This window comes from Microcebus murinus, chromosome 6 (genome assembly GCF_040939455.1).
Source record: "Microcebus murinus isolate Inina chromosome 6, M.murinus_Inina_mat1.0, whole genome shotgun sequence".
Classification (NCBI taxonomy): domain Eukaryota; kingdom Metazoa; phylum Chordata; class Mammalia; order Primates; family Cheirogaleidae; genus Microcebus; species Microcebus murinus.
The window spans coordinates 107,286,734-107,313,138 of record NC_134109.1 but is presented as its reverse complement, the minus strand read 5'-3'; the positions used below and the strand labels follow the sequence as shown (position 1 = coordinate 107,313,138).

Sequence of the window (26,405 nt, the reverse complement as noted above, 5' to 3'; positions counted from 1 at the left end):
TTTTTTTTTTGAGACAGAGTCTCGCTTTGTTGCCCAGGCTAGAGTGAGTGCCATGGCGTCAGCCTAGCTCACAGCAACCTCAAACTCCTGGGCTCGAGTGATCCTTCTGCCTCAGCCTCCCAGGTAGCTGGGACTACAGGCATGCGCCACCATGCCCGGCTAATTTTTTTTTTATATATATATATCAGTTGGCCAATTAATTTCTTTCTATTTATAGTAGAGACGGGGTCTCGCTCTTGCTCAGGCTGGTTTTGAACTCCTGACCTTGAGCAATCCGCCCGCCTCGGCCTCCCAAGAGCTAGGATTACAGGCGTGAGCCACAGCGCCCGGCCCCATATGAATCTTAGAATGGATTTTTCTGTATCTGTAAAAAATGCCATTGGAATTTTTTTTTTTTTTTTGCACAGAGTCTCACTCTGTTGCCTGGGCTAGAGTGCTGTGGCATCAGCCTAGCTCACAGCAACCTCAAACTCCTGGGCTCAAGCAATCCTTCTGCCTCAGCCTCCCGAGTAGCTGGGACTACAGGCATGCGCCACCATGCCCGGCTAATTTTTTCTATATATATTTAGTTGTCCAATTAATTTCTTTCTATTTTTAGTAGAGATGGGGTCTCACTCTTGCTCAGGCTGGTTTCAAACTCCTGACCTTGAGCAATCCTCCCACCTCAGCCTCCCAGAGCGCTAGGATTGCAGACATGAGCCACCATGCCTGGCCAAACACTGGAATTTTGATAAAGATTACATTAAATGTGTAGATCACTTTGAGTAGTATTGACATCTTAAAAATATTAAGTCTTCCAATCCATGAACAGAGAATCTCTTTCTATTTATTTGTGTCTTCTTTAATTTCTTTCAGCAGCATTTTATGGTTTTCAGTATACAAGTCTTTCACCTCCTTGGTTAAGCTTATTCCTCAGTATTTTATTCTTTTTGATGCTATCATAAATAGCACTGTTTACTTAATTTTCATTTCAGATTGTTCATTGCTAGTGTATGGGAAAACAGCTGATTTTTGCATGTTAATTTTGTATCTTGCAACTTCGCTGAATTCACTTACTAGTTCTGCCAGTCTTTTGTGTGGAGTGAAAGTGCCTGCCAGATCTGTCCGGGAGACTCTACTTGTCTGGATATTTCCTTACCTCACTTTCCTGGTCCTCCTTGGCTTCTTACGCTGCAGTCATCACTAAGAACACCAAGGGAGAGAGCTTTACTGCAACTGCTGCCACCGGCAGGACTTTCTGAGTTGGTATTTGAACTGAAAGGTGAACCAGTATTTTTAGGATGTGTGGTGGTTGGTATTCCAAGACTGAGATGAGACCTTTACCTACACTGCTCCTACTATTATTATGACATCCCACCAACATGGAGGTGAGTGGGCCTGAGTAGCCTAGAAACAAGAAACTTGGACACCTTGGGAATTTCTCTGGACCAACTTGAGGCAGAGCCTCCTTTCTTGAACAGCATCCTGGTTCTCTTCCTGAAGAAGACGGACTGGACTGATTCTGCTGTGATTACTGGGCTCTCAGCCCCACCATTTGCTGCATTAGAATCCCTGGCCTATGTGACCAGCTCCACAAGGCAGCTTTATGGAGGTGGGCCTCTGGGAGACTAAGTCACGTGTTTGGGGTTCAAAAAGCATTTGGTAGAAGAACAAGGAGTGCACATTGGTTGCCAACAGGAAAATGCAGTTACACCATTCCACTATGTGGCTTTCCAATCACATCTCAACTCCATACTGATGCTGCCTTCCAATTCTCTCCACTTCAGGCAGGTTGAGCCTTCACACTTGATATTCCAATCTTTCCAGCGACCTGCCTACCACCCATGGGACACTTTTCTTTAGACATTTCTTCCTTGCCTCTTGCAGCATCCTCTTTTTACCAAACTGATAGAGATTTACGTACAGGAAAGTGAATTTTCTGGGTCCTATCCCATCATCATCTCTCTCTGGGGGCATTGATCAGCTGTCAGAATCTTCAAGGCTGTGGGTTTTGGGGCTACTCTCAGAGGTCCAGCCTGTACTTCTCTTTGACCAGGTCTGTTAAGAAAGTTATACCACTATTTCTGGGTCACCTGAGGTTCATGGTTACTGTGACCCATGTCATTCTCCTGTCAAACACCATCAAGGTCCCTGTAGCAAAGAGGATATACCAAGATTCAAGGTGATGCCTAGAAACAGGTAGCATAGAGCCAGCCCCTAGTGGGTGCTCGTTGCAATCTCAAATTCTGTATGCCCAGTGGTCCAGAACCATCAGGTCAGTGCTCTGAGGTATGGAAACAGAAATTCTTAACTTTAGAGATTTGCAATGTAAAAGTAGGATCAAATAGTTTCCTAGGCCATTACATGGAAAGAACAATCAGAGGAAGAGTAGATGAAGGATCAGATCACCATTGTCCATACAAACCTCTTTCTTGTCTTGGGGGCTCCATCTCAGCTTGCACTCTCTCTCTTCCTACATAGGGCTACCTGGGTGCTGGCATGACATGTGGCATGTCCATGTGGCATTCATCTTATCTGTGTGCCATCACCATCCTGCAGACCCTACCCAATGGCACAATTGCACTATAAATGAGTGTATCGTAAAGCTCCCATGGGAATGTGGAGGCCCAGCATCTCCTCCAGCCTCTCCCAGGCCATCTTCAGCTACATGGGTGTACTTTAGTGTCATAGCTCAGAACAATGACATCGTCTTCTGGGGTTTGATTATCTGATCAAATGGGGTCTGTCCTCCAATATCAAAGCAAAGCTATCTACGTCACATTGGTCAAGAGGTCCATGAAACAGCTTTCTAGTCTTAAGTTTCTAAACAGGAAGATCTCAGATCCCCCTTCATATACCATCTGGAACTCTACTCTCTGTCTTCTAGGGCTGTGGTTTCGAAGGGCTTTCCTTGGAAAGTTCCCATCCCAGAGAGTACCAGGGAAAGATCAAGCAGGAGGAACTCCACCCTCCCTCCCCCCTTTTCTGGCTTCAAAGAGTTCTGCTTTTCTCTTACATTTTGAGCTTCATCCTAATATTTTTGTCAAAACAATGTATTCCACTGATTTTAAAAATGGTTAGGAAACCAGTGGCCTGTTCCAAGGGCACTGTTCTGTGGCCAACACCCCCAGAAGCAGAGCACACTCACTGGACTGTACTCTCACCACAGAAGGTTGGTAGTAAGACCTTCTCACCTCCTGCAGAATTCCAGCTGCAAGTATTTATCCACCCTTTTGCCAGGTTCTGGGAGTACCTCTGGACAGAGGGCAAGATTCTGCTAAAACATATTCTTTCTGCCACCCATGAACTGCAACCCCAGCCTTCCACACTACACAGCATTGACAGACACACAGACACCTCAGGATCTGAGGGGCCCCTGGGGGCAACCTAGGCTGAACCCCACACCATCCAGGTGAAATGTGGATACACACATAGCCTTAATATCCCTCCGCTGTTAAGTTCCAGTCAGTTTGTTCTTCCTTTTCACTGTCACCAGACTCCAATCTTTGTTATTGTTTAGTTGTAGGAGTTCTTTACATATTTTGGATATTTCTTTACATATTTTGACCCCTTATCAGATGTATTATTTACAAATATTTTCTCCCATTCCATAGGTTGCCTTTTCACTCTATTGATTGTGTGCACAGAAGGTTTTACATTTTTATGCCTTGTCTCCCCTGCACTCAGAATCCAAGAACCCCCTCTGCCTAGCCAGAAGGTTCTACATTTGTATGCCTTGTCTCCCCTGCACTCAGAATCCAAGAACTCCCATCTGCCTAGCCAAGCCTGGCCAAGGCAAGGAGGAAAGGAGTTTAGGATAGGTTCTTCTGAGCTCTAGGATTTTCAGCATGAAGCCTGAAGCCAGATTCCCACCCGCCCCTTCTCTCTCAACTTGCATGGTCAAGCCCCCTCCCAAATTCAAAGACTTACCTTGGTGCAGAGAGGAGCCAGATTTTAACAGCAGGCCCTGTGGGCTGGGCCCCTCTTTCCTGGGCTCCCAGGTAGTGCTCCTGAGAGCTAACTTGCCAGATGTGCAGAAAAACCCTGGTTTCCAGCCCCAGCTCTCCAGCTTCCGTCGGGGGGACACAGGCCCAGCATGCAGCCCCTTTCCTGCATCTCTGCCACTCCCATAGAAAGGGTGGACACAGGGAGGGGTCAGGCTTATTCTCTGGAAGCAATCCAGGTCTATGGGCAGCACTCGTTCTCTCATAGCCTGAGCACTTGGGAAGGGATCAGGGCAGGAGGATGGGGGAAGTCAGAGAGACTCCAACAGGGTTCACAGGTTTCCTGGAAGCTTGCTGAGGGGGTGGGGTGGTGGGGGTGTGAGTTAAGGAAAGGGGTTAGGGGTTCAGCAAATGTAGTAGGGAAAATGCTAGTATTGGAGGCTCAGGAACCCAAGCTTCCTGCTCTCTGCAGACCTTTGTGGGGAGCACCCAGGCGGATTTGGTGCTGAGGGTGAGGATTCACCATTCCAGTGCTGAGCGCCTGGGGACGAGGCAGTAGAATGAGAAAACTGTTTTTGTACTGTTTTTAAACCCAGAATCCTCCTTGACTTGAGCGGGATGGGGCATTGATTCTAGCCACTGCTACCAGGCTGACTGGCAAGGATGTATTAATAATACTTCTCTGCTCTGGACCCCATCTGAACACAAAGGCCTTCTCTGAGCACCCACTTTCTTAATACAGCAGGAATGGTCTGAGACACCATTCCCCGAACTCTAAGAACAGGAAGGTCAAACACAAAACGATGTGTAGGGATCTGCCCAGTCAAAGATACTAAGACTGCATCGCCCCCCACAGGAGCAGCAGTGAGCCCTTCTGGGTTCCCCAGGACCCAGGTTTTCCTGATGGAAATCTGAGCGGAGCTCCCTTCCCCCAGATCTGCCTGTAGGTCACCGGCCCCTCAAAGAAACCCAGCCTTGGGGCCCCAGGGCCTTCTCGCTCCCAGCAGTTCCCCGGAGCTAAACTAGAGAGCTACCCTCCTGAGCTCCCCAGGCTGCTCTGGGAGTCTAGGAAGACGTGGGGTCCCAGGCCATTCCTGGCTTTGTTCCCAGAGGACCGCAAGCTGTTTGTGGGGATGCTGGGCAAGCAGCAGGGCGAGGAGGACGTCAGACGCCTGTTCCAGCCTTTCGGCCACATCGAGGAGTGCACTGTCCTGCGGAGCCCAGATGGCACCAGTAAAGGTGACCTAAGCTGCCCCTGGGATTTTCTGGTAATGCTTTGTCACTCTGGGCCACACGACCCTTTGGCCCCTGTGGCCTGAGCCACCCGATGCCTCTATCCTGCCCCAGGCTGTGCCTTTGTGAAGTTCGGGAGTCAAGGGGAAGCTCAGGCGGCTATCCAGGGTTTGCACGGCAGCCGGACCATGGCGGTGAGGGCGGGTGCCCGGGCTGAGGGTGAGGCCAGAGGGCGGGGACGGGCTCCTCCCCACTCGCGCTGGGTGCCGGGGAAAGGGCCTGACCCTGAGAGCCCTCAGCCCAGGCTGGGTCAGGGCTGGGGCCAGGGTCGGGACGTTCACCACGGCCTCCCCTGCCCTCCCAGGGCGCCTCGTCCAGCCTCGTGGTCAAGCTGGCGGACACGGACCGGGAGCGCGCGCTGAGGCGCATGCAGCAGATGGCCGGCCAGCTGGGCGCCTTCCACCCCGCGCCCCTGCCGCTCGGGGCCTGCGGCGCCTACACCACTGCGGTAGGTGCGGCGCGCTGGCGAGGGCGGGCGGGCTCGGGGCCCGTCCGCTGCCCGCCGCTTGGTCCCCCACACCCGTCCGTCTTCCCTCCCGAAGATCCTTCAGCACCAGGCGGCCCTGCTGGCGGCGGCGCAGGGCCCGGGCCTAGGCCCGGTGGCGGCAGTGGCGGCCCAGATGCAGCACGTGGCGGCCTTCAGCCTGGTGGCCGCGCCTCTGTTGCCCGCGGCAGGTAGCGCGCAGCATCTGGGGAGGGGCGCGGCTGGGCGGGGCAGGGCGGGCCGGCGCCTGACTCCGAGCTCTCCCGCCACCAGCAGCCACCTCCCCGGGCGGCAGCGGCCCTGGCACACTCCCAGGTCTCCCGGCGCCCATCGGTGTCAATGGATTCGGGCCCCTGACCCCGCAGGCCAACGGGCAGCCGGGCTCTGACACGCTCTACAATAACGCGCTCTCCCCTTACCCAGGTGGGCCCAGCTCTTCCCAAATCTCCCCAAAATGGAGTGGGGAGCGAGGACGAGGACGGGGTGGTGGGCGTTAGGGGCAGGGCCCAGGGTCCCTGGGAAGGGATTCCGCTCCTTCCCTGCTGCCTCTCACAGCGGCTCACACTCCCCAAGCGGCTCACTGGCCCTCGCGCCCCTCTCTCCCCAGCCCAGAGCCCCGGCGTGGCTGACCCCCTGCAGCAGGCCTACGCTGGGATGCACCACTACGCAGGTTTCACTGGGCGCTGCGCGGCCTGGCGGGGGTGGGGGGTGGGGGGGTGTTGAAGGGCCCCAGAAAGGAATAGGGAGATTTGTGGGGGGGGTAGGCTCTGTTCTGAGGAGTCTACCCTCCCATTACTCCTACTCTCCAGAACGACCTCTCTTGGGGTGAGGGTTACCACCTGACTGGGCTGAATTGGTCAAAGGTGGCCTGGCAGGGGGGGCCTCCATGGGGATGGCTCCCCGGGGTCACTGCCCACTCCCACCTCTGTCTCCAGCAGCCTATCCGTCGGCCTATGCCCCAGTGAGCACAGCATTTTCCCAGCAGCCTTCAGCCCTGCCCCAGCAGCAAAGAGAAGGTGAGGGACTGGGGGCTGGAGGTCAGGGCCTGGTGGGGCTGGACTCAGGGTCCTTCCCCTGAACCAGCCTGCTACTGTTCCTTCAGGCCCGGAAGGCTGTAACCTCTTCATCTATCACCTGCCTCAGGAGTTTGGTGATGCGGAACTCATACAAACATTCCTGCCCTTCGGAGCCGTTGTCTCTGCCAAAGTCTTTGTGGATCGAGCCACCAACCAGAGCAAGTGTTTTGGTGAGCTGAGCCCCACCCCTGGGCCTCTCCCACTTCTAACTAAAGGATTCTCTGCAGACCCTAAGATTGTCGCTCCATAAGACAATGATTTCCAGAGACTGAATGTATGGCAGTAAATGGGGTCACAGACTAGTGATGGGCTAAGCCTAGGCCAAGAACAAGCCTTATTTCAGGTTTACGTGGGAAGACCAGGTGTCTGGAATGTGTTCAGCCAGGTCAGGGCTTTGGAGTCTGGCCAGGGCAGGAGTCTGGATCTGGTGCCAGAGATCCCCTCTAACTCCAGCCGCAGTTCTGAGGATCAGAATGGAAGAAGCTGTGGAGGAAGATAGCCAACACAAGTCAGAAACATCCCAATCAACACAATGACACCCCAACCCCTGCCCCCAGACTCAGAGTGCCTCTTGTCCTTCTAAGAATCACACCTTTAGGAATCTCAGGCCATTTGCCTATGAGCGTGTGTCTGTTGTACACGAACAATGCAGGGTATGTGTTTGACGGAACTGGCCTGAGGGGGATGGGAGAAGAAGGAGTTCGTCAGAAAGCAGAGAGGACCTGCCCAGAAGAGTTCCCAGCTAACCTCTCTACCCATGCCCCCCAGGGTTTGTTAGTTTTGACAATCCAACCAGTGCCCAGACTGCTATTCAGGCCATGAATGGCTTCCAAATTGGCATGAAGAGGCTCAAGGTCCAGCTAAAGCGGCCCAAGGATGCCAACCGGCCTTACTGACCTGCTCTCACTGACCAGCCACAGAGAGGTGAGTCCCTGATGAACCCCAGGCAGGTGGGGCCTGAGCGATGGGACCCTCCCAGCTTTGAAGCTCCTTTTGGGATGTTGGAAGCACCCACCTCTGAGAAAGTCTGGGAGAGAGAGAAGAGCCAGGAGACAGGAGGAATCCTCAGATGGAGACTTTGTACTTTTCCCTCAATCCAAGGACTGATATAAATTAGACAACATTCCTACGCCTGTGGTCTAGGAGAGACAATTGCAGTGAAAGGCATCCAGTTCTACTCCAGAAATAGCCACAGGGGGCCATGGGAGTAGAGAAATATATGTGGGGAGGGGCTGGGGGCTGGGAATGAGACTAGAAAGGTAGACTTGGGCCAGGTTGTGAAGAGTCTAAAGCCCATGAGTTTGGACTTTATCCTGAAGATAATAAAGAACCATTGAGGAGTTTACGAAGGGACTAGATGTGAGGGCTGGGATAATGGCAGTGAACGTGGAGATGTAGAGAGACGCAAACATGCTCAAGAAGTAGGATCTGCAGGGCCTGGTGGGTGATGGAGAGAGATGACAAGTTCTAGGTGTTTGGTGGTGCCATGGGTCCATAGGATAATTAACTGTGGGAAATTTGCTGCCCCAGAAGGTCCACATGGCCCTGTTGAGCTCCCCTAGGAGCCTTCTGGAGGAGATGTTGGGCTGGAGTCACCTGCCCAGGACCCAGGGTCTGGCTTCAGTAGACCAGGCTGCTGCCTTGGCCCTGCTCTAGCTCCACTCCTCGGGAAGAAAGGTCTGGCTGGGCCCCTGAGATGTCACTGATGGGGCAAGCTGCTCTTCCTGTCTGACCCTCCATGGTGATGTTTGCCTTTTTTTGTCTTCCCTCTCTCCTTACCAATTAACACCCAACAACAGAAATGGAAGAGTGAGAAGAAAGGAAAGAAAAGCACAGAAACGCTTAAGCAGCCCTTCCTGAAGGAGCAGCTGCAGATGGAGGTGGATCGACCCGAAGCTGGTGCCTGGGGCTCAGGCCACTCTTAAGGATTGTTTTCATCCAGTGGGCTGTTCTGTGCCTGCTGCACAGAGCTCAGGCTGGCAGGGCTCGAGGGCTCGGGGGCTGGCTGAGGATTGACTATCTAGGGGAACCAGCAGAGGGCGTTGGGGGTGCCAAGGGCTTCTCCACAGGGAAGCCCAGATTACTTCTTTCAAAATCATATCATTCCTTAGAGTTTAGGGACCAAAGGACTATTGCTTTTTTAAGAATATATATATCTATATAAATTAAAACAAAGAAACAAAAAGCAAACAAACAAACAAAAACCCAAGAGGAACAAAAAAGACAGTATAGAGTCTCATAAAAGCTGCCTTGAAATATCCCTAGGAGACAGGGTGAAGGAGACCCTTGCTAGCCCCAGCCTAGGCAGAGGGAGGCTGTGGAAAGATTGTTCTGTGTCTCATTCCCTCTTAAACCATTTCCCCTCCTTGCCCTTTTAAAATAATTAAGAACTTGAGGTCTAGGCTCATATGCAGGTACCGAGAGAGTTACAGAAGCAGTAAACCCACAACCCACAAGCCCCGGACTCGGAGAGCGTCCTGAAGAGGCCCCAGGAGGAGCTCAGGTCTGCCTTGGCTTTTGCCATCCTGAGAGTCCCCAGCCAGCAGGAGTGGGAGCCTCCCTTCCCTTCTCGACAGGCTTTCTTGTGAAACCACGGCTTCTCCAGCCAGGAAGAAAGAGGGAGTTTGGCCACCTGAGTCTTTCCCTTCCCGGTCTGGATAGACAGAGGCCCTGCCTTTGGCTGAGCCGAGACACCTCCTGTTTCCCCTCCCCTTGAGCCAGCCCCAGTGTCCCCTTGCTCCCGGCCACCTTCTGTCTCTTAGTCTAAGTTTGCCCACCTGTAAAGTAGATTCAGGGTATATGTAGAGGGCTGTGACAACAGACTTGGAAGGTTTGCTACTGTATATACTGCCACTGAGAAGGGGATAATTTTCAATTTGTAGAAGCTTCAGATTTAGAGGTCCCTCTTTACCCCGGACCTGGGAGGGAAGTAGATGTTTTGCCAAAATACTTCTTCATTCCTTTAAAAAGTACATCTTTCCTATGCAAGAGTGTCTCACATGTGCTTATCCAAGGTGCTTCTAGTTGGTGAGCAGTGTTCAGCTTAGAAGTGGTGTGTGCTCTGTCTGTCTGTCTTTGTCTGTCTGTTGTATACAGTGGGTGCCATATAAAGCTGATCAATGGTGGTGCTTCCTGCCTGCTTCTGTGAGATGGGCAAAAGATTCAGCTTAGAACACCACGACTCACCTTGCCTTGGTCAGCCTTTCCTGGGCCTGCAGGGCCTTGCACATATTTTTCCTGGGAGGACAATTTCCCCTCCACCCCACAGACATGGATCAACCTAGCCTGAGGCCCCAGCTGTGTGGGGTCACTCCAATCCCCAGATGTTGCTGAGGCCGGAGGCCTCAGATCTGATATCACGTCAGATAGTAAAGGATGTGGGGGTGGGGGTGGAGGGTTCCTGCTTCATAACAGTTTCTAAGAAAACTTATTCCCATCTGTTCCTTTGTGTATGACTCTTTTGTGGAGGGAATGGGAAAGAAAACTAGATATGGCAATACCATTGCCAGGTAAGGTGTGGTGCATATCCACAGATATTTCCAACTGAGAGAAGAGGCAGTGCTGAGGGCATGGTACACCAGCACAGTGCTGGCCCTGGACCACCCTGGACACAAATAGAGACATAGAGCCCCTGCACACTCAAACTGATACTCACATGCAGGCAGAGCACCCTGAGTGCTAAGCAGTGTGCTGGGTATTAAGATTCAGGCATGTTCCAAGTACTCAGTTAAGGGGAAAGAGAGACCTATAATGCAGTTATAATGGGAGGGGGGCACACAAGGTGTGTGCTACCAAAGAGAGTACCTGATTCAGACTTTATTGGTGGGGGAGGTCTGAGAAAGGGTTCCTAAAGGAGATTAAGGAGGGGAAGGGCCTTTGAGGATGAACTGGGACATTTGGACAAAGCTGTTTAGACAGCCGCATCATTTTGAAAAAATACTTTTATTCTCAAGAAATAATAATGATTACCATTTATTCAGTGCCTATCACATGGCAGATAATGGGCACAAGATAAGACCTTTTTCCCATTCCTAACAGTACCCTAAACCTCATCATTGCAAGTCATGTCAAGACACTTGGACCAAAATGGCATTTAAACTATTTTGCTTTATACTGTAGTGTGTGGACTAGGGGCTGGCAGACTGTGATTCCAAAGCTTCAGGGGTTGGTGTGGTCCAGATCAGGGGTTGGCAAACCATGGCTTGTGGGGCGAATCTAGCTTGTGGCCTATTTATTATGACCTATAAACTAAGAATGGTTTTTGTATTTTTTAAGGGTTGTAAAAACAAAAAAGAAAATGAAACAGAGACCATATGTCTCTGGACCATATGTCTAGGCCCAGAGATCCTAAAGTATTTATCTTGTCTTTTAGACATAAAGTTTATTGACCCCTGATAAGATCATGGAAGACTTGTATAATGTCTGATGAGTTTGAATAACATGGTGTTTGTATCTCTGTTTGTGTATACATGTATTAGTCTGGACCTTTTCAGTTTCAAGTACCAAAAACCCAGCTCAAATATGTTTAGGCCAATAGGAAATTAATTAGTTTACATAACTGATAAATCAAAGGCTATATCTGCCTTCAAGCATGGCTGGATCTAGGGGCTTAAATGATGTCTCTGTCTCTTGGCTCTGTATCCCTGTATATGTTGGCCTCACTAGCTCTAGCTCTAAAATCCTACGGAGGACTTTGGCCAGCTTTGGACATGTGCCCACCACTAGGATGGAAGAGTAGGCCACCGTAATTGACAACATCACCAGGACTGTGTGGAGGGGGGAAATGGCTCCCCAAAGAAAGGGATGAAGGGCAGATAAATGATATGTGTCCACTGTATTGCACCCTTTATTGCATCCACCTATACTTTCTTGACAAGCATACAATTTCAAAAATGTGTCTACCTAACAATAGTGATCCTAAACCCAACCAAACACACACACACTTCCCAATGGGAGATAAGGCAGCATCATATCCAGTTGTTTTATGGAGCCTCAGTCCGGGTTCCTTGGTGATGTGCAATTCTTAATCAGGTCTGTATATGACTTCTTATGATTTTGCAATCTGTGGCTAAAAGATAAACTTACCTACCCCTACATACTAGATACTGCCTGTATAACCAACATGAAATAGTGGAGGGAAATAGTCTAACAAGTTTTTTTTTAAAGAAACAAGGTCTCACTATGTTGCTCAGGTTGGACTCAAACTACTCGGCTAAAGCCAGCTTTCCACCGTAGCCTCTTGAATAGCTGGGACTACAGGAATGCACAGCTGGATAACATTTTTTTATTTTTTAATTAAAAAAAATTTTTTAGAGATGGGGTCTCACTATGTTGCCCAGGCTAGATTCAAACTCCTGGGCTTAGGCAATCCTGCCTCAGACTCCTGAGTAGCTGGGACTACAGGTGTGTGCCACTGTGCCTGGAAATAACAGTTTAAAAAAAATCTTCCATTTGGAATAGGGGAGAAAAAAACAATAGTCACTAATCTGCAGCATATAACACATCCTTCTGGAGGGTGGAGTGAATTTCTTGGTGAATACAACTGATTATTCTTGGTCCTTTCCACTGGGAAAATCTCCTTTATCCATTGTTCTTTCTGAGAAAATGGCCCTTTTGGAATTGAAACATCACACTTCCCTTTTGACATGGTTTTGGGTTTAAAGAGTGCCTTAGAGATTAAGCATTCCCAGGTCCTTTTCTGCTGGATGTGAGGATTCTCTGATTCCAGGGCTCTCTATGAGCTGGTAACAATCAGGAGTCTTTTTTTTTTTTGAGACAGAGTCTCACTCTGTTGCTCGGGCTAGAGTACCGTGGCATCAGCCTAGCTCACAGCAACCTCAAACTCTGGGGCTCAGGCAATCCTCCTGCCTCAGCCTCCCAAGTAGCTGGGACTACAGGCATGCGCCACCATGCCTGGCTAATTTTTTCTATATATTTTTAGTTGGCCAATTAATTTCTTTGTATTTTTAGTAGAGATGGGGTCTCGCTCTTGTTCAGGCTGGTTTTCAACTCCTGACCTTGAGCAATCCACCCACCTCAGCCTCCCAGAGTGCTAGGATTATAGGCGTGAGCCACCGCGCCCGGCCAATCATCAGGAGTCTTGCTGAGTCCTGGTCCTTAAGTTTCAATCTTGCCCTTGTGGTTTGTGTCTTTTACCAACAGGTCACACATTGACCATTCCCCTCCCCCTCAGCTTCATGGCTTCCATCATGACCTGTACATGGTGAAGAGTCACCTTTATTCTGCTTAATGCCCCCAAAGAGAGAGTACCTATTTGGCACCTGGTTGGCTCAAGCTCCAACCAGGTAGTCCCAATCCCTGAGTGGTCCTGGCTCCTAGGCCTTAGTCACGAGGGCATGCGAGGAACTGGACTGAGGCAGCCAGGCTAGCATCTTGGCCAGCAACCTGCAACTTGCTCCACTCCTCCCACTCTGGCCGTGGCCTGTTACTACACTGAAGCCACATTACCAAAGGACTCCTGAGGGGAGTCTGTCTGTTGACACTGAATTTGGGGGCCGTCTGAGAACCTCTAGAGCTTGGGGCCTTTGGACAGAGTCTTCAGCCTTCAGCAGAGCCCCTGGAATGAATTCCTCTCCCTGATGCAACCTGGGTGTGTCCTGGATGTAGTGCAAAAAGACCTTTGGTCTGAGATGGGACCACTAACCTCTGACCTTGGAAGCAGCTCTAGATCTGCTGTGTGCTCTGTCCAGACCTGGAGGCTTACCCCTGCCTCAGTGGAGCAGAACACACATGTAATACCCTCCAAAAGAGGGTGCTACAATGTGGAGATCACAGAATCTCACTTGATCCTTTCCAGCTCTGGTTGTAATCTTTGGGTGGCCACTGTCCTGACTACAGTTGCCTCCACTGTGACACAGTCAAACCCAGCAGGGACTCAGAGGCTGTTTGTGGCCTCTGGACCTCCCCCATGGTCAGTATATTTGCACAATTGTGTCACACTGCCCTGTGTTCTTTGGTAGAGCCAAAGAAGAAAGAAAGCTTGTGGGCTCAGGAAGCTAAGAGCCAATGCAGGCCAAGCAGCTGGCCTTCTAGCCTGCAGCCTGAGCCAGGTGAGGTCTGCAAAGAGGTGCCCAAGACTGTGCCAAGTGCAAACTAACAAGGGGCAGAGGGCCACTCTTTTTCTCCCCATCCCTGACTTTAGACACAGCTATTATAGTTTCATCAGCCCTCTAGAAACCTGGGCTGACCAAAGCCTTTGACTGACCATCTGTAGAGGGGACTTTGGATTTCTAGGATCTGGCCTCCTGCCCTCCAGCTTCCTATAAGTGTAGAGACCCAGAGAGCAGAACAGGCTGCCAGCCTGGGTCTGGCTTTGCCCAAGGGTATCTTAGATGCTTAGCAGACAATGCAAGGGACTATAAAGAGAGCCCATGGAATGAGCCTCAGCTTCCTGGGGAGTAGTCCAGAAATGGCCAGACCCAGTGATCCTGCCCTGGGCCCCTGAGAGGAAGCCCACAGTCTGGGCTAGATTCCCTGCATTAGAGTAAGAAAAATCAACTGTGTTACCTGACTGTTGGGACTCAAGGTTGGGATGGGGGCTTTGATTGTATCTCTGTATCTTAACCCAAGTACTCTAGAAAGCAGACTCTGAGGCAAGTACTGACATTTTTTAGGGAGGTGGGAGTCCAGAACGGTCAGGGGGAGAAAAGTGGAGGCAATACAAGAGGACACATTACCCTGTTGGTTGCTGCTTCACATGAACTGTGAGGAGAGAGCAGGTCACCCGACAGGCTTGTTTGCTGAGCACATGGTGTTTGCAAGAGGAAACTGCACCTTGGAGCTGTTCACCAAGGGGAGATTTGAGAGGGAATTTATCCATCTGTTCCCCTCTTGTCTCCTGTTTTCCGCTGGTCAAGATGCACCCCACAGGAAGCTGGCTCCCTGCACGTCCCAGTTGCATCCTTTGCCCCCTGGGTGGCTGTTAGGGAGTCAGCTCCCGTGGCCTGCTGGGCGACATTTCTACCACAGATGTGGAAGTGGAAGAGCTACTTGGCACAGGCAGGGTGCCAACCACGAGAGAGAAAGAAGGAAGTGGCGTAGGGAAAATCCAAGAAGGTGCATGAAGTTTGTGCCCAATGCATCCCACAGGATTCACAGCCAAAGTCCCCAGGCACCAGAACTCCCAACGCTCTCTGAATTCCAGTTCCAATTAAGTCTGATTTAATTTGGGGCAAAAGGGAAGTATTCAGGTGTCGCTGGGAAGATCGGGATTGCCCCTTTTTCCTGGTACTTCCAAGGCCCTAAACTCCAGTATCTCCTGCTGGATTTCCCACCCCTATGCCTTTGTTCTCACTTGGGGAAGAGGATTTGCTTTTATAATCTACAGATGTATTATTATCTGACCCTTCGCATTCCGGATTGCTGGAAAAGGCAGAAAGGGCAACTTTAAACAAAGCTGTAGGCCAGGTGTGGTGGCTCATGCCTATAATCCTACCACTCTGGGAGGCCGAGGTAGGCGGACTGATCGTTTGAGTTCAGGAGTTCAAGACCAGCCTGAGCAAGAGCGAGACCCCATCTCTACCAAAAAATAGAAAAATTTAGCTAGGCATGGTGGCACATGCCTGTAGTCCCAGCTACTTGGGAGGCTGAGGCAGCAGGATTGCTTGAGCCCAGGAGTTTGAGGTTGCTGTGAGCTAGGCTGACGCCACGGCACTCACTCTAGCCTGGGCAACAAAGCGAGACTGTCTCAAAAAATAAATAAATAAAAATAATAAAATAAACAAAGCCGTATGTGGTTCTGATTCTGCCAGCATGGGGGAAACCTGAACTGCAGGACCTTATTGAAAATCTCAAGAAGAGATCAATGTACTCCACCATCCAGACATTTTTTCCAATGCGTCCCTGAAATCTCCACTTTGATGGGTGCATGACTTGAGTCTCAAGATCAAATTGACGATCATTTAACCAGCTGGTTTGATACCAAATACTAGGGATTTTCAACTGCCCACCCAAGGGGGGATGGTCAGATCCCCACTGCCTCCATTTCACTTCAGTTCCACTAATTCCACACTTCATTCCATGTCTGTATTAGGATCGATTTAATTGCAAGTTAGAGAAACCAACACAAACCAGTTTAAGCAAGAAGGGAACTGAGAGGTGTAGTTGTGTTACTGACCTCATGCAAGGGCCAAAGCTTTATGCAAGGTCTCTCTCAATCTATTTCTCAGGGCTTTGCTTCTCTTTATGCCTTGGTCCCATGCTCTGTCCTGCCACAGACAAACTTTCCCCATATGGCAGGGACAGCTGGGTGCCAGCAGCTTCTGTATCATGTCCTCTTAGCACCATGGATTCAAAAGCCAGAGAACTAGGCCGGGTGCTGTGGCTCACGCCTGTAATCCTAGCTCTTGGGAGGCCGAGGCGGGCGGATTGCTCGAGGTCAGGAGTTCGAAACCAGCTCTGAGCAAGAGCGAGACCTCGTCTCTACTATAAATAGAAAGAAATTAATTGGCCAACTGATATATATATAAAAAAAAAAAAATTAGCCGGGCATGGTGGCGCATGCCTGTAGTCCCAGCTACTCGGGAGGCTGAGGCAGAAGGATCACTCGAGCCCAGGAGTTTGAGGTTGCTGTGAGCTAGGCTGACGCCACGGCACTCACTCTAGCCTGGACAACAAAGTGAGACTCTGTCTCAAAAAAAAAAAAAAAAAAAAAAAAAAGCCAGAGAACTTTGAGGGGAAGATTATGATTGGCTCTACTTTGGTCAGGGTGATGATCAGGCTTGGCCTGATGGGTCCTGTATCCATCTCTGTGGGGCAGAAGGGGGCAAGAGGCAGAGATGGCATTGTGACTGCCAGCCCCACTAAGCACTTATAAAGACATGTCCTGCATGGCCTATAAGAACGTAAAATTTGGCCTGGCTGGAGTTTAGGGTGTATGTGAGGGGTGGTGAGAGCCAAGTAGGGGCCATATCCACAGAAAGGGTGTAAATTTTATCCTGGAGTAAAAGGGAGCCATTGAGGGGTGTTTGTTTGTTCGTTTGAGACAGAGTCTCACTTTGTTGCCCCGGCTAGAGTGCTGTGGTGTCAGCCTAGCTCACAACAACCTCAAAGTCCTGGGCTCAAGCAATCCTACTGCCTCAGCCTCCCGAGTAGCTGGAACTACAGGCATGCACCACCATGCCCCCTAATTTTTTTTATATATTTTTAGTTGACCAATTAATTTCTGTCTACTTTTAGTAGAGACGGGGGTCTCATTCTTGCTCAGGCTAGTCTCGAACTCCTGACCTCGAGCGATCCTCCCACCTCTGCCTCCCAGAGTGCTAGGATTACAGACATGAGCCACTGTGCCTGGCCAATTGAGGGGTCTTAACAGAGGAGTGACATGATCAAATTTGGGTTTTAAAAAGACCCCTAAGCAGGTAAGTGGAGACTAGTTTGGAGGGGTAATTCCAGGATGAGGGGTCTAGTTAGGAAGCTAACGCAACAGCTCTGGTGAGGAGGAGCAGGAGTACACAGGAGGGGTTGATTTAAGATGTATTAAGGGTAACATTTAAGATGTTTATGAGGTAAAATTGGTTCCACTTAAATGAGGATGGGAGAAGTCTAGGATGCTTCCTTCTCAGTGTTCGGGCTGTATCATAGGTACTATTTACTACACTGGGAACATGAAAGAAATCCAGAGTGAGAAGATGAGTTTGCCTGTGAGAGCTCCAAGTGGAGTTGTCCAAAGGGCAACTTGAAACTCAAAAAGTATAGGATCTCAGCAGGAATTTGGTGGGTCAAAAAAAAAAAAGTATAGGATGGAGATACAGATTTGGGAGTTCCAGCTACAACTGTGTGTCTCTCAGGCTGATTTAAACAGAACCAGTTGTTGAAAGGGCATTAGGCAGGTGATGGGATTGCCAGGCAGGAGACCCAAGCTTGGAAAATAAGCAGGAACAATGGTAGGCCAGTCCACCAGAATGGAGGCCAAAATCCAGAGCCAGCCCAGCAAGAACACTGCTTCCATCATCATGACTGGACACTGGATGTCAGCACCACCAGTACCCACACCACGATAGCCCTTGGGCATGGGATAAAGCTGACCCTACCCTACAGCAGCCACTGCCACTGGATGAATCCTCCATGATTCCATTCCTCTGAATCATTACTCCAGAGTCCACATTTCTGGCGGGCTGGTTGGCCTGGTCACATGCCTGTCTTACCTTCTGGAATGCTGGGAAAGGAAAGATCCAACATTTTCAGTGTCTGTCATGGAAGGTGGGCTCTACTTACCTCCAAGACTTGTAACATAAAAAGGCGATTCAGTTTCTGGGCAAACTAAAGTGAACAAGGTCTGCTGCAAGTGGGTGCTATGGAGGCCACTGGAAAGAGTGATAAGAGGAGAAATGGGTGTGGACTGAACTGTTTTTATACTTAAATATGGAATGAAGGAAAAGGAGCCTATTAAAGATTGTGTGAAGGAGCCATAGGAGGTGTAGGAAGCAACCGGAAGGGTATAGTCTAGTCCATAGGAGCCAACGGAGGAAAAGCTTAAGGAGACAGGTTGATCAACAATGCCAAGTGAGGTCAAGGGGTCAAATAAGTTAAGCCTGAAAATTTTCAAGGGATTTGGTAGTTTGCAAGTCATTTGTAACTTTGATGAAAATATTTTCAGTAGAAATTTTGGGGAGAGGGGAGATGGCATGAGATTTAAGGAATAAATCAAAGCTAAGGAGGTGGAGACGGAGAGTACGGACTACTAGAAGTTTGCTCAAAGGCAAGAAAAATCAGTAACATGTGGGATTAAAATAGGATATTTTTAAAAGGTTGAGTGAGTTGATCAAGTTTCTAAGCTGAGATCAAAGAGTGAGGGAGAAGAAACAGTTGAATGAAGGAGAGCGGTAAGTGAAAGAGCAAAGTTCTTAAAGAGGCAGAAACAATGAGATGCAGATCATAGTGAAAGGATTAACCTTGAAGTTAAAGGCAGTTCTCTCCCTTTCTGAAATAGAAAGGACAGCAGAGATCCTAGTGTTTGGAGAGGACAGAAAATTGAGGCAGTTGCCTCCGTGGTCTTTATTTTCTCTGTGAGGCAGAATGGGGGATGGTGGGAGAGGCTGACGTGTGGAAGGATTGCTGGGTACACTGAGAGGCAAGCTGAGGAGACTGTGACTTTGCAGGAGCTCTATATTGGGTACAAGTTCAGTTAGCTTACGTGATTTATTCTAGATAAAGAATGACTCATAGGCCAGGCGCGGCCGCTCATGCCTGTAATCCTAATACTCTGGGATGCCGAGGTCGGCGGATTATTTGAGCTTGGGAGTTTGAGATCAGCCTGAGCAAGAGCGAGACCCTGTCTCTACTAAAAAAAATAGAAAGAAATTAGCTGCACAACTAAAAATATATAGAAAAAATTAGCCAGGCATGGTGGCTCATGCCTGTAGTCCTAGCTACTTGGGAGGCTGAGGCAGGAGGATTGTTGAGTTTGAGGTTGCTGTGAGCTAGGCTGATGCCACGGCACTCTAGCTCAGGCAACAGCGTGAGACTCTGTCTCAAAAAAAAAGGGCGACTCCTAGATCCCCAGGTCAGAGGGCCTCTGTGCTGGGAAGCTGCCAGGAACTGGAGAGTCGTCTCACTATTTCTGGTTTCTGCCTCTCCATGCTTCATTTGTTGTCCCTAGATGGTCTTTTTCCTTTGTTCATTCATCATAGTAGGTGGCAGGTGGATGTACCATAGCTCCTGAGTCTATAGTCTCTTCTGCTCAAGAAACCAGTCCAATTAGAATCACAATCTCTCAGCCCAGATTCTCAGGCGAGAACATCTGCTTATCACAACTTGGATCAGGAATCCACTCACAGTTTAATAAACTGCAGCCAGGGTGCCAGGGGTCATGCAAGACAAACATGGCCCTGGGGCCTGTGGATTTGGAATGTGGGTGTGGAAAATATAATTCCCACAGAACAGGGCTCATGGGCTGGGCTGGGCTGACCTAAATCAGTGTCCACACACAAGCTGAAGTGTGCAGGACTGGGTGATTTCCTTTATCCTGGTTTAGTATGGGAGAGTAGAGAAGGTAGATAGCTGAAATGATCGAGGAGCGTGATTTTTAAAGGATAAGGACAAGCATATTAACAAAAATGTGATCAGAGTAACAGACCGAAGGATCTCTATTGGATAGGAAAAGAAGTAAAGCCAGGAAGATCCTGATAAACTAGTTGAGATTAATGATAAATAGAAGAGCTGGTGGTGTGAGATGGGAGGAGTGGGGAGGAGGGATCCGGAAGGTTATTGAGGACCAGAGTTTAACATTTCACTCATGGGGACAATTCCCCTGTGCTTATCCAAAGTGCTTATATTTTAACACACTCTCATACATACATGGCTCTCAAAAGCTGTTACGGGGCCCTTGATGGTGAGTTGTTTTACGGAGCAGGGCCAATGCCTTCCTCAACTATTCTGAACTCCTGCACTCTGAAATTGAGGCTATATCCCTCATTTCTTTTTCAGTTAACATAAACAATGGGTCTAACAAACTAACATTGAGACAGCACTGTGGCCCCGGTTTGAGTGGCAAGGTAAGCAGAGGGGGACATCAAAAGGAAAAGGAGTCGGAAGGGAGAGGCTGAGGATGTGCAAATGTAAATATATAAAAAAAAAAGCTTCACTGGGAAAATTCTGATTGAGGCAGGCTCAGGAGGGCTAGACATGACACATCTTTCTATCACTCACGGCCAGAGCTTTCCTTGTGTGCTATGGCCAGTTACAAAGAGAGAGTGAAGGAGGAGAGTTGGTCCAAGATAAGCCTTTTCCCATTAGTGCTGATGGAAAAGGGCACGTGGAAGCCCCAAGACTGGTAAGAATGAAGGAGGTTGGCCCTGTCTAGGGTTGATAACCACAATTACAGCTTCCATTTCTGGACGACTTCCTATTCTCATGTACTCTGTTGGTTACTTCGCATGGATTAGTTGGAATCGTATGAAATAGCAGGTATTTGTTTACATCCTACAAAAATGGCAATTTCATAAGTTCAACCTAACACTATCTCGCTCATCCTCCACCACAGCAGCTCCATGAAACAGCTATTATCCTCTCCACTTCAAAGACGAGAAGACTAGGACTCAGAAGGTGAACGTCTTTGTTTAAAGCTGCACAATCACCGAGTGATGAAACCAAGCTCTGAACCCACACTGTTTGACTGGAAGGCCGGTGTGCTTTCCAGCACATGGCAGCTACCAGGGGAGCAAATGAGTTAAGCCTAAGAACCCTGAGGTTTTTGACTCCCAGTTTCGAACCAGAAATTCCCGGAGTCGGCAGGGCCTCAGGAGTCCCCTCTCCATCTCTAGCTGCCGGCCTCGGCCTCCAGCGAGGGCACCCCTCCGGGCCCACAAGCACCCTGCACGGCCCTCCCTGCTCTTCCCTCCAACCACACGGGGCGCCAGAGGAGACGTTCTCCTTCCGACGCCCTCCGCGCGCCCCGCAGTCCCCCCTCTTGGTCCACGCACCCTCCCCGCCCCACGGCGCAGGCGCCGCCCCCGCTCCGCGCCGCCTCCCGACGAGCGCCCACCGCGCAGGCGCCCCAAGGCCGGCGGCGGCGGCGGCGGCGCGCCCAGGCGCAGGCCGCGGGGCTGTTGGCCGGGAGCGGGCCGCGTGACCAGGGTGTCGCCGCGCGAGCGTGCGCAGAGTGGCTCAGCGCGCCCGTGACGGAACGACTAGGCGTGGGTGCGCGACCTCGCCCGCCCGGCCCGGCCCCCGCCCCTTGGCTCGCCGCTCCGCCCCCGCGGGGCGTCCCGGGCCGCTCGTCCCTCGGCGGCGCCGCGCGCGGCCCGGGGTCGCCGTGAGTACTCGCGAGGCTGGCCTGTGGGGCGGCCACCACGGGGACGGGGCGGGGCGGCCGGGCCGCGGGAAGGGTGCGGGGCCCGCCCCGCCTCGGCCGGGGTGGGCGAAGTGAGGGGTTCGAGCAGGTGTCTCTGAAGGGCCTTCCCGGGCTTGGCAGGCTTCTCTGAGGCTCGGCGGCTGGCGGCACAGATCCGGCACAGAGCTTCTTCCCGAGGGAGGCAGGTGCTGGGTGTCTGGGGTCGCCGGAGGAACCCTGGGGAAGAGCTGGAACTGCTCCCCCAAGAGAGGCCGCAGGGCCTGTCCTGGAAGCGCGTTGGCAGAGAGTATTTTCGGGGCCAGCCCCGTCCCCTCTCCCCCGGGGTACCCGAGAGAGCGCCAGCGTGCGGGAATCGCGCCTCCGTGGTTCTTCGCTACACTCTTTGTTTAGTGGCCTGGTCCTTCTGACAAGGGGCACATGGTACGGAGCGGGGTAACCTCCTCTTCCAGGACCACAATGCCGGGAGCCAAACCCAGAATTTAAAGGTTGAGATTGGAGGCTTCTTTGTACTAAAGTTGTCACACTGAGGACCGTGGACCTGGGGAAAGACCTTAGTGAACCAGACTTGAGGCTTATTTACATTTGGCCTATTCCCATGGAAATTCGTAAAGCTTTCTGTGGTAGTAGCTACCATCATCTAAACTGAGCACTGAGGTTAACAACACTCTTCTCTGGGCATTTTTCATATAGTCTGTATTTGGCCCAGCTACTTTGGAAATGTTCCCTTCTTTATTTATCTCAGTTTAGATAAATCAGGTGGGTCTTTCTTGTTTAATTCCTAAACTCCCTTAATTAGTTATAACCATATCACATGAAGATTAGGTGTGATTAGGATCTGTCAAGTGTGCTTAAATCCCATGTCCACTATACTAGCCATAAGGAAGTTGCTTGACCTCCCTTCATGTTATAGAATGACCCTGAGAATTCTGAAATAACATGAAAGTTTAGAACTAGGCCACTTTTCAGGTTTATTCTTTAAAATATCTGTGTTGTTCTGTGGATTCCATGACCTTCCACCTGCCTTTTCTCACTTTTTACCTTTTAAGCCCACTCTCCATCTCTCCAGAGGAAAGGGCATTGAGAGTAGAGGGAGCAAGTCCCTTTCACTAAAGCGGCCTGATTTGAAAAAGCTGGTAATTTCTGAACTGTCTCTCCTACGGACAAGAAAAACTCCCTCTGAACTACCTTTTTCTCCTTGTGATAGCAGCAAACACCAAACAGCAACAGCCCTAGGAGAGAGGCTAAATTTTTCTTGACTTCTGCAGCAACAAAGACCTTGAACAAGTTGGTACTTCTGGCCTACACCGCCATCATCCTACTGCTCATCCCAAGATAACCCAGGCTAGACATTAGTGCCTCCCTCTTTACTACTCTGTGATTATCCAGATCAGCACTTGACTGTTTATTTTAAAGTCTCACAAACCCAGCCCCCAGATCTTCATATTCTGGTTCTCAGCTGCTCTTGAAGGTGAATGAAGTTTTGCTTTTCTAAAATCATTTTTGTGTGATTTTGTCTGTGGAAGCTTGTAAGTTCTTGTATTTATCTCCCATTTGGGTAGGTATCCAGCAGAGGGTTCATTCATTCATTCACTCATTCAAGAAACGTGTTAAGAGACTAAGAATATAGACAGTGAAAACAGTCAAAGCCTCTGCTACCATAAAGCTTACATTCTGATGGGAGACAAAATATTTATGTTAGAATGTGATAAGTACTATGGAAAAAAAATAAGTGAGGCGAGGGATAGAGAGTGCCAGTGTGTGTGTGTGTTGGGTGTTGCTGTTTTGTTTGATAGTCAAGGTGACCTTTGAGCAGAGATCTGAAAGAGTAAAGGAGCAAACCATGTGGATATCTGGGTGATAAGAAGGGGAAACAGCGGGGACAGAGTTTTGTGGTGGGAATATGCTTGATATGATTGAAGAACACCAACAAGGCAATTGTGGAGTCTCAGGTAATTTTCTTGTTAACATTTAGAGTTGGCTTTCTAAATAGAGCCCCTGTTACAGTAGCTTCTAATTTTTTTTAATAAAATTTTCCAGCTGTACACAAAAATGAGTAGTATAAGAAACTCTCGGCCTGGGTGCAGTGGCTCATGCCTGTAATCCTAGCACTCTGGGAGGCCAAGACAGGAGGATCGCTTGAGGTCAAGAGTTCAAGACCAGCCTGAGCAAGAGCGAGACCCCATCTCTTCTAAAAATAGAAAGAAATTAGCTGGACAACTAAAAGTATATAGAAGAAAATTAGCTGAGCATGGTGGTGCATGCCTATAGTCTCAGCTACTCAGGAGGCTGAGGCAGAAGGATTGCTTGAGCCCAGGAGTTTGAGGTTGCTATGAGCTAGGCTGATGCCATGGCACTCTAACCCAGGCAACAGAGTGAGACTCTTGTCTCAAAAAATAAAAAAGAAAGAAACTGTCATGTACACATCACTCAGCTTCATCAATAATCAACATTTTGCCTTATTTATTTCATCTATTCTCCCCCTCTCCCTTATTGTTTTGAGGTAGTATTTTAAAGCAAATCTCATATAGATACCCGAGCATTTCATCTCTTAAGAATGTTAGTTGTGATTTCCTTTTGTATATTGTTTCTGGTGGGTCAGGCAGCACTATAAGATGGAAGATTGCTATACTGATTTTTGCCCTGGCATTATATTGCCCATCCTGGATCAGTTACCAGACTTAAATTGGTATCTGAGGAACAGACTGAAGGCCCTTAGAACACACAAGGATCTGGAACAGTGGTTTTTAAATTTTCTCATGCATCAAAGTAACTGGGCCTCATCCCTGGAGTTTCTAATTCAGTAGGTCTTAGGGGCCTGAGAATTTACATTTCTAACAAGGTCCTAGTTGGTACTGATGCTGTAAGTCCATTGACCTCACTCAGAACCACTGATCTAGAAACCTAAGTTCCAGCAGAACTATGTTAGAGACCAAGGACACTTCTGTTTGAGGTTGGAGTGTTTTAGACTGAAGTATGTACGTGCAGAGCCAGTGACCTACTGATCTAGAGAGCATCTGAAAGCTTTTTTAGCCTGCTCTAAGATAGTTTTGGCATTGTCTGCCATTAAAGTCTTCATAATTTGACAGATGAGTTTGTTTTTCCTACTGTATATGGAAGCTTCAATGGGGCTAAAAGTTGCTGGTATAGGGTTAGGGGTCCTCTGAATTAGAAGCAATCAGGGGAATTGTATGTGAAAGGTCTAGAGGTTAAGTGTTTTTCCAAGCATTTGTTGGGATCATGATTGCATTTTAATTTGGGGATAGGTTCCAGGATGACTCCTGGGCATTATTTTGGCCATGACACTCAGATCAGGACTACTAGAGGGTGTTTAGTGTTATTGAGGACTTTTTAAGTTAGCTGTGATTGCCATCTAATGGCTTCTAATAATACTGATGTTTAAAAAGAGGTAATGGCTCAATATGGAGAAATAACTAGGAATAAAGAGTCCAGAAAGACTGGGTGTGGTGGCTCATGCCTGTAATCCCAGCACTCTGGGAGGCTGAGGTGGGAGGATTGCTCAAGGTCAGGAGTTTGAAACCAGCCTGAGCAAGAGCAAGACTCTGCCTCTACTATAAATAGAAAGAAACTAATTGGCCAACTAAAAATATATATAGAAAAAATTAGCCAGATGTGGTGGTGCATGCCTGGAGTCCCAGCTACTTGGGAGGCTGAGACAGGAGGATTGCTTGAGCCCAGGAGTTGGAGGTTGCTGTGAGCTATGCTGATGCCACAGCACTCCATCCCAGGCAACAGAGTGAGACTCTGTCTCAAAAAAAAAGAGAATCCAGAAAGAATCAGATTCTGGTTCTTAATTCTGCTGGGGGTTGGTACTGTGAAGAATTTTCCAAAATGAACCAACTAGACAGAAGCATAATGATCTGGTCCTGCCACCCTCACTTCTGGCTTCAGGATTTATAACATTATGAACTAGAGCAGGGACTTGCTCCAATTTCAGCTCTCCAGTTTAAATGGAATAGTAGTGTCTTATGTTTGTATAGTGCTTTCACGTTCATTATCTTAAAGAACTACATGTATAAATGTGTGTATAGGCATGCAATTGTATCTTTATGTGCAGTTATCTGTATGTATGTGTAATAAAAGTATCCATAAATATGTGTGCCTGTGTATACACCACCTAGCTATTAAGTGGTGATGAAACCAGTTGTTAACCTACTTTTCACAGGACATTGACTTGTTACCACTACAACAGCAGAGCCTGCCATCCCCAGCAGTTCTCCAGTTACTCCTGACATCGGCCTCCTGTATCCCTTTGTGGCCTCCTAAATGCCCATCGCATTGGCCTGGGTTCAGCTGGTGGTATGGAGGGGTGCTGCCTAGCACTGACCTGAGAGTGTGTATGACCCACTGATCCAATGGTGAGAACTGACTGCCCACCTCCCAACTGATGGTCCAGGGGATAGATGAGACAAAATACATATCTCATTCTTTCCTAGTATTTTCCCTCCTACCCTTTTGGAAGGTAGAGTGGCACAGAAACAGTATTACTTGGTGTGTGTGTGTAGGTGTTTAGGTGGGTTTTGTTGGGAAGGGAGGGGAGGTTAAATATTTTAAAGGTTAGAAAGGGAGTGGTGAGACAAGAGAGCTTAGATATACTTGGGAGCTGCAAGCTGCCTTGGGTAATGATCCTAGAAGAGGCCAGCTTATACTAGAACCAAGATATTCTTAGGAACCAACCTTGACATTGAAATCTTCTGCATCCCTCCCTGACTGGCTACCAGAGCTTCAGTCGTCATGCTGAGGCTTAAGAAAGCCAAAATTCCCTGCTGTTTTCTTCTGTCCCACCAAGTCAGAGCTAG

The 26,405-nt window shown here is 49.2% G+C and overlaps 2 protein-coding genes across 17 annotated transcripts in view; both read left to right on the top strand.

The window, feature by feature from the left end:
• The window catches only part of CELF6 (CUGBP Elav-like family member 6), a 35,408-nt gene extending 22,844 nt beyond the window's left edge, over positions 1 to 12,564 (top strand). The window contains exons 4-13 of the mRNA XM_012768242.2: positions 5,034 to 5,162; positions 5,271 to 5,350; positions 5,521 to 5,664; positions 5,759 to 5,891; positions 5,974 to 6,123; positions 6,308 to 6,370; positions 6,636 to 6,716; positions 6,803 to 6,946; positions 7,545 to 7,700; positions 8,576 to 12,564. Of these exons, the coding sequence (XP_012623696.1) occupies positions 5,034 to 5,162; positions 5,271 to 5,350; positions 5,521 to 5,664; positions 5,759 to 5,891; positions 5,974 to 6,123; positions 6,308 to 6,370; positions 6,636 to 6,716; positions 6,803 to 6,946; positions 7,545 to 7,672 (1,052 nt within the window). The 3' untranslated portion in view covers positions 7,673 to 7,700; positions 8,576 to 12,564. The remainder of the gene's footprint in view (positions 1 to 5,033; positions 5,163 to 5,270; positions 5,351 to 5,520; positions 5,665 to 5,758; positions 5,892 to 5,973; positions 6,124 to 6,307; positions 6,371 to 6,635; positions 6,717 to 6,802; positions 6,947 to 7,544; positions 7,701 to 8,575) is intronic.
• Positions 12,565 to 21,370: 8,806 nt separating this feature from the next.
• Positions 21,371 to 26,405, top strand: part of PARP6 (poly(ADP-ribose) polymerase family member 6) — a 32,946-nt gene continuing 27,911 nt past the window's right edge. For 3 of the 16 annotated variants that reach the window (XR_001154988.2, XM_076004531.1, XM_012768253.2), the window contains exons 1-2: positions 21,570 to 23,056; positions 25,772 to 25,964. Coding sequence is in view for 12 of the 16 variants with exons in the window: in XM_076004531.1 (XP_075860646.1) it covers positions 25,962 to 25,964 (3 nt within the window). In the remaining 4 variants the exon portion in view is untranslated. The other 13 variants (XR_002223406.2, XM_020286070.2, XR_002223407.2 and 10 more) reach the window with 11 other exon arrangements.